This window comes from Cyprinodon variegatus, unplaced genomic scaffold, assembly GCF_000732505.1.
Source record: "Cyprinodon variegatus isolate N-32 unplaced genomic scaffold, C_variegatus-1.0 Scaffold239, whole genome shotgun sequence".
Taxonomy (NCBI): Eukaryota; Metazoa; Chordata; class Actinopteri; order Cyprinodontiformes; family Cyprinodontidae; genus Cyprinodon; species Cyprinodon variegatus.
Genome location: NW_015150692.1, coordinates 344,584 through 359,739, shown reverse-complemented (window position 1 = coordinate 359,739; position 15,156 = coordinate 344,584). Strand labels below are relative to the sequence as shown.

The window sequence follows — 15,156 nt, the reverse complement described above, 5'->3', positions numbered from 1 at the left end:
TTTTGTGGCGCAGCAGCAGCAGGATCATTTGTGGTGTAATGATAAAGCGCCGATGTCTGGGCCACCGACACCAGCAGTGATCCACGGGCACTCTGCTGGACACACCCTGACTGCTTGGCTCGTTTGTCTCATCCATCTAACCCCCCACACACACACACTCTCATGCAGCCAAGGATTTCAGAGCTGCAGTCATTTGTTCTCTGGATGAAAGGGAGAAGATGCCCTTCTGTGACACGTTTTAGGCTCAGGCTGTTTCCACTTACCTGCTGGGTCGGGGATCACAAGTGCATCTGTAGGCATTGAAGGCTCTTGGAGTCGATGATAATGCCAGGGTTAATGTGATTTAGCTTTATTTAGTTTTCCTCTAATTAATTTGCTGCTTTGCAGTTAGTGTCAGTGTTAAGCTTACTACTCCAACAGTCTTAAGAGTGCGGAAGGGAGGCCTTGAGGCTGGTTTCAATCCACCATAATGCCACTTAGGGTCCTCAGGCAACACCTTTGGCTGCACAATTTTTACCAAGGTGCGCCAGGGTAGGGCCAGTCATATTTTTCATGAGGCGACAGAAGAAGAAAAATAACACATACAAAGAAGAACAGGGCAAAAGCGCATTGCTTAGTATAGTAAAGGAGCCACAAAGCCAAGGTTGCAGACTCCCCATCAAACAGATGAAAACTATGATCTTATCTTATTACCATTGAGGCTTAAAGATGACTGTGATTTTCCAATGATAGAGTTAATTATAAAGGTGAGATATTAAATTGGTCCAAAGGATAAATCAGTTAGGGTTTTGTTTGTCAGCACAGGAAATTATTTAGAATTAAACAGGAAAAACTGATCTAAGAAGAGTAAACATTTCTTAACATCTTTGTATTTACCCTTAAATTGGTTGGATAAATAACAAGATCTGCCAGATGAATATTTATTTTATTGTATTTTAACCCTTAAAATAAAAATAATCACATATTATCCACTTGAAATAAGAAAATTAAGTTGTTTTTATGTAATTGGGGGCCAGAACCAGTTTGATGGACCTGTTGGCCCCTGTCTAAACCACCCATGTAGGGCACTGCAGAGCGTAGCCCACTGCTCCCCCATTAGCAGAGGACACATTTCACAATAATGCACAAAGTTGGACAACAGAATAATAATAAAAAATAAACATCACCTGAGATTTCCAACAATAGACCGCATCTTCCAAGTTGGGAGAAAAAGAAGCACTAGATGTTGAAGCAGCTTTGTGGATCAAATTTTTTCATATTTCAAAGCCAAGGTAAACGGTAAAAGTATAATTGATTGCATTTCTTTCTCCTTGTAGTGGAAATTTTCCTCTTGTTTCTTTAAACTGCAGTTGGCCTCTGCAGATGGCCGCTCACACTTAGCCTGGTTCTGTTGGAGGTTTCTTCCTGTTAAAATTGAGTTTTTCCTCTCCACTGTCGCTACAAGCATGCCAGTGTGAGGGATTGCCTTCGAGTCAATGAGTCGATGCAATCAACTGGTTTTACTTAGATAGAAAACTGAATCAATTCGACTGTATGATCTGGTTGAATTGTCTCTGTAAAGTGCCTTGTGATGAAATGTGTTTTTAATTGGTGTTATATAAATAAACTTAATTGAATTTAGCTCTGTACAGAGAATAGAATTAAAAGTGAACTGATAACTGAATGGTTCAAATTAACTGAGCTGGTAATTCAGCTCACATGATAAAAAAGTTCAACAATACGTGAGATGGGGTTTACTGTATGAGATAAACCCCCTTAGGTTCATGGATAAAAAGTGTTTTTTAAATCTGAGATCAGTAGAGCTGCACAAGTCCAAATCACACTGCCCATTTCTTTTCCTGCATATTCATAACATTTTCCTTTTTATCTGACCTTCTGATTCTGATTTTCATTTCTGATTTCTATTTAAAAACAGCAATTAGAAAATATGGAATAATCTATAGTATTACCTCTAAACTTTCTAGCACCAAAAAATAAACACAGTTCATCATCATAGCCAGAGTAAAGTCAGTAAGAGGGAACATTGAAAAGGACTTCAACAGTAACACTCCATACACCTCCAGAACAGAACACGTTAGGTATAAAAAGGTGAGATATTTTACAGCTGCAGGACCTTGAGTGTTCATCAGAGAATCCATCTTGCAGTAGTGCGTTCCTGTAGAAATATATAAGACCACACTGAACACTAAAGCAGAATAGGACCTTACAACATGAAAATGACCCAAAACATCCCAGTATATCCACATAAATGGTCCGTATGGCGTTTAAACCGTGCCGTTTTATCACAGTATAAACAGCAACCCACATGATCAAAAATGACAATCCCCCTGAGCACTCAGGAACTCATCAGAACTCACTTGCCTGCGTAGAACTTCTACGCTGGCATGTGCTCGAAGTTTCTTTCAGTTTTACATGGGAGACAGGCTTGTCAGTTAGCTTTAGCTTGCATCAAATTTAGTGCTACCATCATAGTAATGGTTATGAAGGAACTGAAAGACCCTTAGGTCGTGAGGTAATATTTTGCTGAAAATTACCTCTGATTGTCATGCAGCTTTTCCTCTTCTGCTTTGTCGCCTTCTTTCTGATGGATGATCGCAGAGGACGGGGACTAAAATCAATCATGGGATGGAAGCATGGGCTGATCATAGATATATGATATGGTACCAACAAGCCCAAAAAACCCCGCAAGCAAGCAGGAGGTAAATCCTGCTTGTGCGAGCAAAGAAGTTCTAGGCGCAAGAGTAGATGAGCTGTTGAGCAATTATACTTGTGATAATTATGGCCTGGTTTAAACGCCGTAGCTCCATGCAGTATATATTGCTGCGTGACCAATGTCAGAGAGAGAAAGATGTGAAATGATTTCAGGATACTCTAATGGACGTTTATGTTGATACCTGTTGTTTATATGGAAAACAAGCCAGATGTTTCAGTTTACCCTCAAATCCCTTAAGTGAATAAAAAACAAAACATCAATGTGTGAATATTTTTTTAATAGGAAATGATCGCCTATTTCTTACCTACTTAATCCACTGATATTTCCAAACTATTAGGCAGACACACCCAGCTGGTCATAACAGTGATATGTTGGCATCAAGGTTTATTGTCCTCAGTCATGTACAATATACAAAAATATAGGATACAAAAAAATTCACAGTGTCTAAAAGGCAGTGATTATAGTCTACATGACAGGTCTAACAGTACACCTGGTGAGTTGCATAGAAGGGCATAAAGCCTCACATCGCAGGGGGGGGCAGACCTCAGAGCGACCGATCGCATGTATGCCGCTTTTGAACCAATCCGTTCCTAAATGAGCATTATCAAAATGAGCATATTGTTCCCAGTTAGCTGTGTTTAGGTTATCCGTCGATGCTACAGTGGGTTACTCTCTCACTTGTTTGAGCAGCTGGGGGAGGTCATGCAAACCACAGGCGGTCGGTCACATAACCGAGCTCTGTCCCCAAACAAACCGCATGGTTTAGTGTGTACTTAGCTGCTGCACTTTAAGAACTATAAGGCTTCTTTTATCTATTTTTTTTTTTAAAACATTGTGTTAGATGCACAGTATACAGAGTCATTTACACATTCCTATTTGGGGACATTAAATGGGCAAAAGGCTGATGCTCCTATATACAGATAGAGCTCTTATGTTGTGCACGTATATTAGAGCAACTAAAATAAAGCCTCTCTGGGTTAGCATTTGGCAATAAGGGTGGTTATGATAAGATACAGGAGTGAAAATGCTCCTTTTATAAACCAAGCTGTGCCTATTAATGATCTGAATTCCCCCTCCGAAACAAGAGGCGCAATGTTTAACTCACGATTAACATCTCAGACGCGAGACAGAGAAAAACAAGCTGAAATCACCTTATAGGTATGAAAGCATTAAATGGTACAAAACAAAGCCAACCTATCTTGTTTTTATTCCTGCCACAATAACAGCGTCCACATTCACACATTCATGCGTTGCTTTTCTTCTAAAGCAAGCTACCGTTTTATTTTTTTTAATTTTTACATTTTGAAGAAGGGCGTGGAGGGGGTTGGTTTTGTTAGTATTTATATAAAAGAAAGCGAAAAAGAGACTTTAAAATTGAGCGTTTTATTTTTGTAACATTTCACGTATTGACGATCCATTTGTTATGAAAATGAAATTATAGAAACAAGAGTTATTAATCAGTGATATTCTTATTTAACAAAATATTTCCTTCTATGCTACAGCTCATCGTGAACATAAAACCGTCTGGAAAACGTAACATTTAGAAAAAAAAACAAGAAAAAAACAAAACAAGTGCCAGTCTGCTAGCTTATTCTACCATCATAGAAAACCTCCATCCAGTTCTTTAGCACACCGGCCATATTTGATATGACCACTGAGCTATTCAGCACTCAGTAGAATTGCATTCATTCAGTGGAGATTTTATTGGAGAATCAGTCAATTCTCTTCTCCAAGAGTCCTTATTGTTCTTGGATAAATCAAAAAAGAAGAAACATAAATGGGAACAGGTATCACCCCCCCTCTGTTGTGTTCAGGCACCCACGGCATTCCCAAAGCTTTTACAGTTTCCCATGTCCCCTTCGAACGTTCCTGGCTTTGACCTTATGAGCGCGTCCTTGTCCTCCGAAAGAATCGGGACTTTGATCAAAAGCAGATTTAGACAATAATTCTCTCCAGCTGAGGGTGACGGTGCTTGATGTGACTCTCTTTCCCCAAACAGCCACACAAAAGCTTAATCTACTTCAAACTTATCTTTCCCGTCATGTGGAATACCAACAAAGGGGGGCGTGCATTTCCCCTCCCATACAACCTAGCTGATATTGATCTGTAATTTATTTTGTCATCAACTTCATTCAGTTTTCTCCTTTGTTGCTGTTCCCTCGCTCTGTGCTGTGCGGTAGAGACCTGAACACATGTGCCCTTTGTTCTCTGAAACTGCTTTTAAGTCCATTATGGGTCGAGAATGTTGTTTGTAATGGAGAGGCAAAAAAATGGTAATGTGAACCCCTTAAAAATGTTTATTTCATCATGTCAGTCTTTGCAGATGGAGACCCTCGACCGGCACCTGCACTGTAGTAGTAACAACAATCCCCTCAAAGCCAGAATTGGCCTCTGCTGGATTTCTGTTCAGTCATTCCTCACATGAAACGCTGGGTTGACACGGCTACATCCCTACGGATTTCTTCCAAAAACAAACCCCCCAAACGGGTTGCATAAGTTCTTGTTTTTAACCAGGACACAGGCTTTGTTGTCCAAATCCGCGTCTCTTGATGGAAAGCTGAAAACACAAACCCCAGCCAGGCAGAAGAGACTATGGGAGCCGGGAGGTGACGGTGAGCAGAGAAACACTGCCAAGCTCTGAATAACATTTCAGTTCACATTGGTTCACTTATGTCACCGTGGTACCGGTGTCCATTTGGGGCGGGGGCGGGGATGGAGGATCAGCTGTGGGTTGTGTCTCAGCTGTTGTTACTGTTGTTGTAGGTTCTGCATGGTGATGGGGAGGAGTTGGGCTGGTAGTCAAATTTACCAAGCGGTGTGGGGTAGTAGGTGGTTGTGTAGACATTGGTCTGCTGGAGTGGCGTCGGGTAGAAGTTAGATCTCTCATCTGGCAGCAGGTTGTTTTTGTTCAGTGTCTGGAATGAAAAAAACAACAACCCCGCTAGTTTAATATAGCTGAATTTATATAAACTTATGCAAAGACAGAAACTCTTTTTTTTTACTGCAACAAATCAGACAACATATTTAAAGATACAATATGTAACTGAAAAATATCTTTAAAATGACCATTTTATATTACCAAATGACTAGAATATCATTTGATGTTCAGACTGATACCTCAGCAGTTTAGCGCCGATGCATCTACAAGCCTGCAGCCAATATTCATTCATTTAGTTCGGGTCAGAGGTTCCCCCGCTGTTTTGTGGATGTAACGTCAACTGCGTCCATGTTAAATGGGTCCAACCCAGCAAACGATTGAAGCATTCTATTCAAAATGGTCTTAAAGCATTGCTAGCGATATCAGCGAGGACATATACTTCCTGAACTTCAGTTTTGTCCCTCTTGGATAGAAAAATGTACAACTATGCCTAAAGTTCCACACTCGCTCGCCTCCATTGCTTCAGCGTGTTAACTAATTATATGCATGCATCTACATGATGTTGTTATGCTAAATATACACAGAAAGATTTTGCTTACTAAGAAATTGAGCGAAAGCAAAAATAACAAATACTATGACGGCAGGTAATTTGTCACAAAAGTTGTGCGTAACCAGCCTGATTGATTGTAAAAAATGTAACATAATTTATGTGTCTTTAGGTCTAAGATGAGGGGATAGATAATTTACAGCCACCAGTAAGCCCACATCACCAGGCCATCCCCACAAGAAGATCTGCATCCAACTAATCTTACATGTAGTGACCAACATTCTTCAATGTAAGCAATGAACCACAGCTTTAGCTGCATAGCTTCCACCTGCATGCATTTTTTAGTTAAAGTCTATCGCAAAAAAGGTAGTGTTGGTAATACCATCACTGGCTACTCTGGACCCAGACTGGGGGGAGACAAAGCTAACTGTTCCTGTTTGGCTGTGACTCCATCCTGGAGAAAAATATATAATATATATAAACCTTTGGTTATAGATGTTGGAGATCTGCCTGTTTTTCAGTGTAGTCCTGTTTCTCTAACCTTGACTGGCTGGATGTGCTCTTTTCATCCTCTGACATGGAAGTTGGCTCAGAGCTCGTCTGCCTGGCTGTGTGTTTCCTGGACGGGGCCGCCTTTTACAGTTGCTTTTGGTATCTCTGCTTCTGTCTCCTTGAAACCCAGTCGGCCTCGGCAGTTGGCACAGAGGACACTTAAATTGAGCCTGGTTCTGCTTGAGGTTTCTTCCTGTTTTCCTCTCCACTGTGGCTACAAGCATGCTTATTGTGAGGAATTGCATTCGAGTCAATGAGTCGATGCAATCAACTGGTTTTCCTTTGATAAAAAACTTTGAATCAATTTGACTGTATGATCTGGTGAACTGTAAAGTGCCTTGGAGATGACTTGTCCTGTGAATTTGCGCTATAAAAATGAACTGAATTGAACTGAACCAAAGAGTTCAGTTCAAAGAGTCACTCACTCATGTGAACTGAACCAAAGAGTCACTCACTCATGTCACTCATGTCCCCATTTGCTTTGACATCAAGAGATTTCTGTTGTTTTTCTCATAAGAATCTATAACCAATCTAAATATAAATGATTCTTTGTTGCATAAATTATGTATTCAGTATTTACAGAAAATGTTTTATTTTCTTTTTTATAGTTATATAAAAGCTCAAGTGATGTTTGGTTGCGTTTGAGGATGATTAAGAATATATATAAAACATGGACTACTAATCCCTCCCTGCAGGTCAATAAAATAAAGGATGCCTGCAGATTTTTGCTTGCATGTGTGTGTTTATAACCACACAAAACCAGCGTAAATCTAATTTGAATCCTGTCAGCTGTACTCTATGCTGCAAAACACAGATATTTCCTATATCTATATCTATAATACATGGGTATTTATTGGAAATAGCTCAAATAAAAAGCCTAAAGACCATATTTTATTTTAATGCAATTCCCTACTCACAAGAAAAAGCCAAACGTTTTCCACTGGAAGCATTTGACTAATGTAATCCATCTGAACAACTCTGGAGACAGAGGCAGGCAGATAATCAGGTTAGAGTCGGTGAAATACACAAGCGGGGCAACATAAATTGGCCTTGAGCCGAGGGAACCTGCTGCACAGAAGTGGAGCTGTGGTATTAGGACACCGGCTGAGCATCCGGCAGAATCTGGCCACCCCCTGTAGTCATTAAAGCTAATGAGTTCGGGCTCTCAACACCACAATGGTTTTCAGCTGCATGTGCAACCAGCCGCAACATTAATGACGAGGATTCAGGAGGCTGTGATGACCATCGCACAGAGAATGGGAATCATAGCTGAGGTAGAGCTGTTTTCTGCAACACTTTAGATGTTTGAAAATGAGTCAGGATTTGATCTGAAACAGACTTAACCTCTGCAGCAGCCTGTTTGTATGCAAACCATCACTCAATTAGGGAATTTAACTGACCAGACTAAACAAATATATCACTATACCATAAAGCTTAATTCATTATATACTATAAAACAGCAAGGAGGGTGATCAGTCATCAGAATAAAGAAGAATGAGTTTAAAAACAGGCTAAGGGTAAAAAGCAGGCATGCACCAAGATAAAGGTGTGATAAGAATAATAAAGACTCCAACAAATAAAATAAATAAATAAATAAAAACATCACTGTCAACGTTTCGCTCTGAGTTGAATGCCAAGGAGTAAAAGTTTGTTTTTTAGGTGTCAGAGCCTGTCTGATGTGCATAGATCATTCCAGAGTCACAGAGCAGCAATGATAATGCTTTGCCACCTGTGAGTTTGAATCAAGTCTTAACATCTAATAAAAGCTAACCGAAGGAACCAAGATGGTTCACATCGATGCAGAAGTTCTGACAAATAAAACAGAATAGCATCATTTGAGCTGCACTAAAACAGACCTAAAAATAGATTACTGATCTATGCAGTGCTGATCGGAAAGCATTTTACCTTGAAAATATGAACAAACGTGGACAAATTAACAAAAAATATCAAGAGTGTATCGCTTTTTAAAAATGTTGTTCTTTATGCATATAAAATATGTGTAAAGCAGTGGGAGCTTACTGTTGCTTTTAAAGTTAATATGACATCTATAAGATGTGCTGCTACTGTATAAGGGGCTTAAAACCTCCATGAAAAAGTTTTGGAACACGAAAAGATGATAATGCACCGTTTAGAGAACTGAGTGAATACAAGCATCAAACAGACCCGGAGATATACTGCCGCTGTTTAATCTCTGCTTCCTGTGCTTGCATTTTAAGAAGATCCTCCGTTTGGAAAGGCATACCTTAAACTCCATGGGTGTGTACTTCTCGTTCTTTGGTGTGGTGTTGCCTTTGTAGTTGAGATGGTTCGGGGTGGTTGGATGAATGACGGCAGACTCTTGCGAGGGTTTGTGGAATCGTTGACAATAAACGTAGATCAGGAAGGACAGCAGCCCGGCCCCGAGGAAACAGGAAACGCCCGTGGCAATTAGGTGGATGGAGGTGAAAGCTGGCAAACGAAAATGACACAGAATTTGATCAAAAGTCTAATATAGATTATCCAGACAAGGGATTAAATTTACTCATCTTTACCATAAATATTTGGGCATCAATCTTTCACTAAATATGGTACTGGATTGTTACCCTGTAATAAGTTATCCTGACTCCATGACTTTATCCCCTTTTATGAAGGACAATTTCGAGCTGAGACTTCTCCCACTGAAGCCAGTTTACTCTAATCTGCCAGTATCCAGATTTATATGAGTTGAGTTGAGTTCTACATATCAATCTGGGATGGCTACTGTTCAATCTGTCCATGAAAAGGAGGGACATTTAGTACAATACTTCGAGCTGATTGGGTGACGTGCCAGCTAGTACCGGCCTTCCATAATACGGTTTCATCCAATCGTAGGAGCGAAATGTGACGTTTCGTAAACTGACAAATCAAACTTTTTCCAAATCCTGTTAGAATAAAATGACATAAATCCATCTACAAATGCACAAAGTGCTTCTTTTTGCTCCTTTTTTGAATGAGAAATTGTTGCTATTTTAGCTACAGTAAAACCGACAGGCAAGTCCTCCAGCATAGCCATGTCTTTAATGCCCCTGCAAGGCCCTTCTGACTCTCGTCATTCCTACATGTCCCGCCCCCCCCAAAAAACACTGCTGGCATATCATTGGTCTGTCGTAATAGTGGGAGTCTTTCAAGACCGATTTCTCGTGAGACTAAAAACTCAGATCTTGCGACAATCCAGCTTGCAGCACAAGGTTAGTTTTACTCCAGAATTGGTCCAAAGATGACATGTAAGGCTGCCCTTGGTCTCTCTATTTATAACTCTGCATGGACATCTATATTGGCTGTGGTGAAATTTAAAAGACAGATTTTAAAGTGGGGTTGTGGCCTACTGGTTATAGCAGTGAGCTTGAGCTTGGAGAGGGTTGCAAGTACCCGTTCGATCCCAACAGCCTGCATTCTGGGTCCCTGAGCAAGACCCTTAACCCTTGATGCTCCCCAGGTGCCTCACAATGGCAGCCTACTGCTCCCCAAAGGGATAGGTTAAGAAGCAGAAGTGAATTTCTCCATTCTGAGATCAATCATGTTCAGTTATTATTATTAAATCAATTGAAAAACACATTAATTAAATTTTAACAGTAATATCCAACCTTGGCTTCACAGGGAGTTTTGTGTTTTCACACCAACGTTTGTTATACTTAGACACAAAGTTAAGGCTCATACTGAACTATCAGAGCTAATTAAGGATGAAGTGCATCAAGCACTGCTAGTGGTAGATAAAGAGCTTTAGTAAATAACAGCATATCAAAAAAAGATTAAAAGAACATCTTATTTTTATGTTCGAACTGGAGTAAAGAGCTGAGGGAAAAAAGAAAATGTAAAAAAAAATAAAATAAACCCACAAACATCTCCACTGAGGTAGAAAAGTCAAGGCAATGTGCCCAGCCTCCTTTAAGTGTTCCTATTTACGGATTGCTTCACCTTCACATAAACTCTCCTTAGAAGGAAATTACTTTATAAACTGCCAGAATTGGTGACTACATCTGAGAAAAAAAACCTTTCCCGGTTTCTATATTTACAGTCTCCACGGAGGTTTTCATGGTTGTTAAGAAATGTCAAAGAAAGATTTTTATGCACTATCAAAGGATATAATCAGAAAAGTAAGCAACATCTAATACAGCGCAGGGGTGAGGCCACAGGTGTGACAGAGCAAAGCTGTTTTTCTTTTTAAAATATTTATGATCATATTTGCCTAAAAATAAACTTTCAAAAGCTTTAAGACCAGAAATGGACATTGTATAAGATTTACCTCTATTTTGTGGTCTACGAAATTAATTAGAAACCACAACGGAAGCTGTGGAGTGACATTCTACTCTTCTTGAATCGAAGGTACTTGTGAAATCAGCTAAAATAAACAATGAAACACATTAACCAATTCACTGAAAACAGCTGAAACAAGCTTAAGGTCACCTGCTTGTACATTATGACCTCTGTGGGGAAGAACAGCAACGGATAACTGTCGCATTGGAGCTCATTCAGAGCAGGCTAAAAAACAAACTATCAGCTAGGAGGAATGGATTCCACAGCTGTGTTTATTCTAACATTATGTTTCTAATATAATGCTAAAATAATCACTGCTATATTGAATTACCTCACCTGTCCAGCAGAAAGCCTGTTATTTGAAGCCTTGTTCCCTCATAAAGTGTCTCCAACTGCTAAAAACATCACTAACGTGGACTCTTGTTCTCTCCCAGTTATTATTTATTTTTCTTGTTTTGAACGCCACACTTTTTTCTACTTACAGGTAAAACTTAAAAACAGTTAAAAACAAACCACTGGACTTTGTTTTCCAGGTTTGAAGATGTTTTGCTTTCCATCAGGGAAGCTTTCTAAATTCAAAATGTCTGGAGTAGCGCTGAGTTCCAGGCTTTATAGAGTAATCCATCAAAAGCCTTGTTGTGGCTGAAAAAACACGCAAATTGAACCGAAAACAGGTCAAACCCTTTGCAATGGGGAGTCGTTGAAGTCGTTGCAGACCTGGCTTAACAGGTGCGATGTTTTTGACCACCTACATGGCGATGAGGATTGAGATGATAACGGGAAGCAATCAACTCGAACGCTGCGTAAAACAGTGTAAGGCTGTCTAAGGTCTGTCCCCTTTCAGCTATTCTGATCAAAAATGTCGATGCAACATGACATCTCCGATTGGTGCACTTCCCCTTATATATTTATTGACTAATAACTCTAAGCTACGAGACGCTTTTTATTTTTGATGATATAGCATTAGACTTTCACAGAATACGTATTAATTAAAGCAATGCTTTTTTAGCATGGTTGGTGAGTCTAACCGTGTTTTATTTGAATATTGTAGAGCTGTTTGTTTTTGTTGTTTTATCAATCCTCCATTAGGTCGGCAGGTTCAGGGTGACTCAACATCCTAAGAAACTAAACCAAACATGTAGAAGCATCATTCAGTTTTCATGCTCCACAAATTTGGAATAAACTCCATTAGATCAAAATAGATGACTGAAATATCTTGTTGGACTTCTTTTAAGTGTTCTAAACAAAATTATGTAGTTATGCAGCCCTGATATCAATTCAATCACGTATAACCCAGACCAGTCCCTGAATGCTACATGGTTTCTGTGAAGCAACCAATGAATCACTTTATTTCCGATTATCCTTTTTTTTTCAAAAGTTATTTCCTTTTTTAAAGCACATTTTCTTTTGTGACGATAACTGGACCTTACATGTAAGAATTTGATTCCAGTAAGATCTTAGACCTTTGCAGAGAGTGAAACAACAAACATGATAATGTATATTTTATGCATGAAAAACACATTGAGTTCCAGACATCTGTGGAAACATGGGGGGGGGGGACATGCACAAAGCTTGGGCAAGCTTTTAATCCACTTACCTCCACATTGTTGGTCCTTATCAAAACCAGATGCTGGAAGAATGACTGTGGAGAGGAGAGGAACACAAGTCAGACACACAAACAGGCATGCAAACACACACAGAGTCATGCACGTGTCGGCTATCCCTGGGGAAACGGGCTTCAGAACACAAACTGACACTGAAACATGCAGAAATGAGAACATTGTATGAGAAATATGAGGATTTTAAAGTGACTTCTCCATCTTGTGCAAAGGGTCCATACAGAGTAGTTCACCTTCTACCTCGTTAAATAAGTTAAATTCCCACCAGGTCTTTGTTAGATCAAACTATATTAAAGATGTTTTACATCAGGAAAATCGTTTGCTTGTTCAGGACATTCTGTCTCGCTGCAAAGTTTTTTCCAAAGAGATTAAACCTGATGTCTGCGTGAGTCAACACCCCCCCCACACACACACACACTAAAGAGCTTAAACGATCCTTCCACGGCCTCATTGAAATGTGCAATAAAGTGTGATGTGATTCAGTGTTGTGACGTTCCATTAATATTAATCGCCTTCGTTTTGACTCATTAGGGATTCAGAGACTTGAAAACCCGACGCTGGCAGGCCATGAGAGATCATTTAAGGAAAAAGTTTCTGAGACCTACCTCAGCATAACGAGGTGTGCTGAGGGCCGACAGAGTGAACTGCTGACTTACTGAATTCACGTGGATCTAATTACAGGCAATTAACTGATGGAGACAATTTTGTAGCCCAAGGATGTCAACAACACACACAGACATGTTTTTGTTTGTGGAGGTTGGGTGAGTGAAGATGATGATGGGGATGAAGCTTAATTACCACGATTTATTTTTGATAAGAGGAAGAGTCTTAGGAGATGGAGAGTGAATCTGCTGCTTTTATTAAAAAATAAATGCCAGTAGCGTTGTGTTAAAAAAAAAAGGGATAGAAGCGGAAATGATCTAAACGGCAACCAGAGAGAACAAACCTCTACGACTTTGAGACCAAATAGCTCATCAGTATCTGGATATTATAAACCAGAATATGTACCATGACTTTATTACTTCCTCCCATGCCTCATGTAAAGTTTTTAACTCTAACATAGAGTCTTATTTCCTAAATAAACTGAGTTAAAATACCCACCGATGATTTGACACCAGATATTATTTCAAAAGTGTTCAAATAAATTAATCTGTTAGTCATAGTCTCATACAATAAATTTTTAATTAATAAAAAGAAAACCCAATATTAAATCTATCTAAATATTTTTTCTGGGATTGAAAACACATGTTGCCATTCTCGACCTCCTGTGAAACAGTGAAAGGAGGCTACATACGACAGCTGCTCACCTGGTATTTCATTGCAGTCTCTGCGCTGGGTGCTGTTCCCCAGGCAGGGGGTGTTGCCCTGAGCGCCACACATCCGACTCCTGGTTTGAAAGCCTGAGTCGTCACAGGCTGACCACAGAGACCAGGCCATCCATCCACCTGAAAACAGGAAAAAAAGAGGAATCAAAATAAACACAGACATCTAAAAAAGGTGAAGTTAAACCAAGAACAGTCTGGAAACCATGCGCCCACCCAAGCTGTCATCACCTCACCAGCCAGCAAAACGACCCAAACACACCAAAAGGGGCTCAGTCATGTAAACAGGATTGAAAAGTAAACCCAAAGGCTGCTTTCTTTAGTGCATAGCAGAGATATTTGCCTCCCGAGCGCGGCTCCAGTGCCGTCTCCCTACAGAAGGCAACCAAGCAGTAAACAAAAGCTCCAACCCAAAAAGCAAAAAGAAAACTCCCCCTGTTTCAGCGACTCCCGTTGAACTAAACACTTACTGCTCTCTTTTGCCCAGCATTCAAGAGCACTGGAGTGGAGGGAGCATAGGGTACAGTGATGAAAGACGGATGAAAAAAGCTAGTTAGGTACGCAGCTTGCTCTTGAGTGTGCAGTTTTGGCAGAAGGAATCTCGGTAAAAAGAAGCGAATTGACCACTTTTACCTTCCCTATCAGTCCCGGACTGACCGACCTGCCGCTTTGTGTGCACAATCTGTTCCCTCCTTTCAGCGACAGCCTCTGGGCACATGAAAACGCCAAGTAATTCAAATGTAAGAATAACCTCAGAGCAGAAAAGCCCAAGGCTCCTCATTGGTATTCCATGCTAAAAACTGTTGCTGTGCTCAGTTCAGATGAAGATATTTTAACAGATATCTGGTAACAAGATCTTCAGCCTTAATTGTCCCTGACTGGTGACTAATTAGACATCAAAATACAAAATCATTGGTGATGCTATGTGAAGGAATAGAGCATTTATTATCACAGAGGTTATTTTGAAAATTAGACTTCATAGAGATGATAGAAGCATCTGAAAATGTTGGGATATGTCTGCCATTCATTCAGGCTGCATAAAGGGAGACTTTTAGCAAATAACAAGAACAGGTAAAGCTGGCCTGTTTTACACTTTTTTAAATCTTTATAAATGTTGGGTTTACAAATTATGATGATAGTCAAACTCAAAAATAATCTACATTCCCTTGGTAGGCTATAGTTAAGTTGTCTATTAGCAATGCTAGTTATCCTAAATGCTAATATTAGACACTAAACATATTTATTTTTTTATT

The 15,156-nt window shown here is 39.8% G+C and overlaps 1 protein-coding gene across 4 annotated transcripts in view; it reads right to left on the bottom strand.

Annotated features, from left to right (window-relative positions):
- Positions 1–4,004: 4,004 nt before the first annotated feature.
- sema5b (sema domain, seven thrombospondin repeats (type 1 and type 1-like), transmembrane domain (TM) and short cytoplasmic domain, (semaphorin) 5B) overlaps positions 4,005–15,156 on the bottom strand; it is a 295,363-nt gene continuing 284,211 nt past the window's right edge. For 2 of the 4 annotated variants that reach the window (XM_015381707.1, XM_015381708.1), the window contains 4 exons: positions 13,889–14,026; positions 12,560–12,604; positions 8,933–9,138; positions 4,005–5,628 (listed from right to left, as the gene is read on the bottom strand). In XM_015381707.1, the coding sequence (XP_015237193.1) occupies positions 5,452–5,628; positions 8,933–9,138; positions 12,560–12,604; positions 13,889–14,026 (566 nt within the window). In that variant the 3' untranslated portion in view covers positions 4,005–5,451. Of the gene's footprint in view, positions 5,629–8,932; positions 9,139–12,559; positions 12,605–13,888; positions 14,027–14,049; positions 14,612–15,156 lie in introns of those variants that run through there. The other 2 variants (XM_015381709.1, XM_015381711.1) reach the window with 2 other exon arrangements.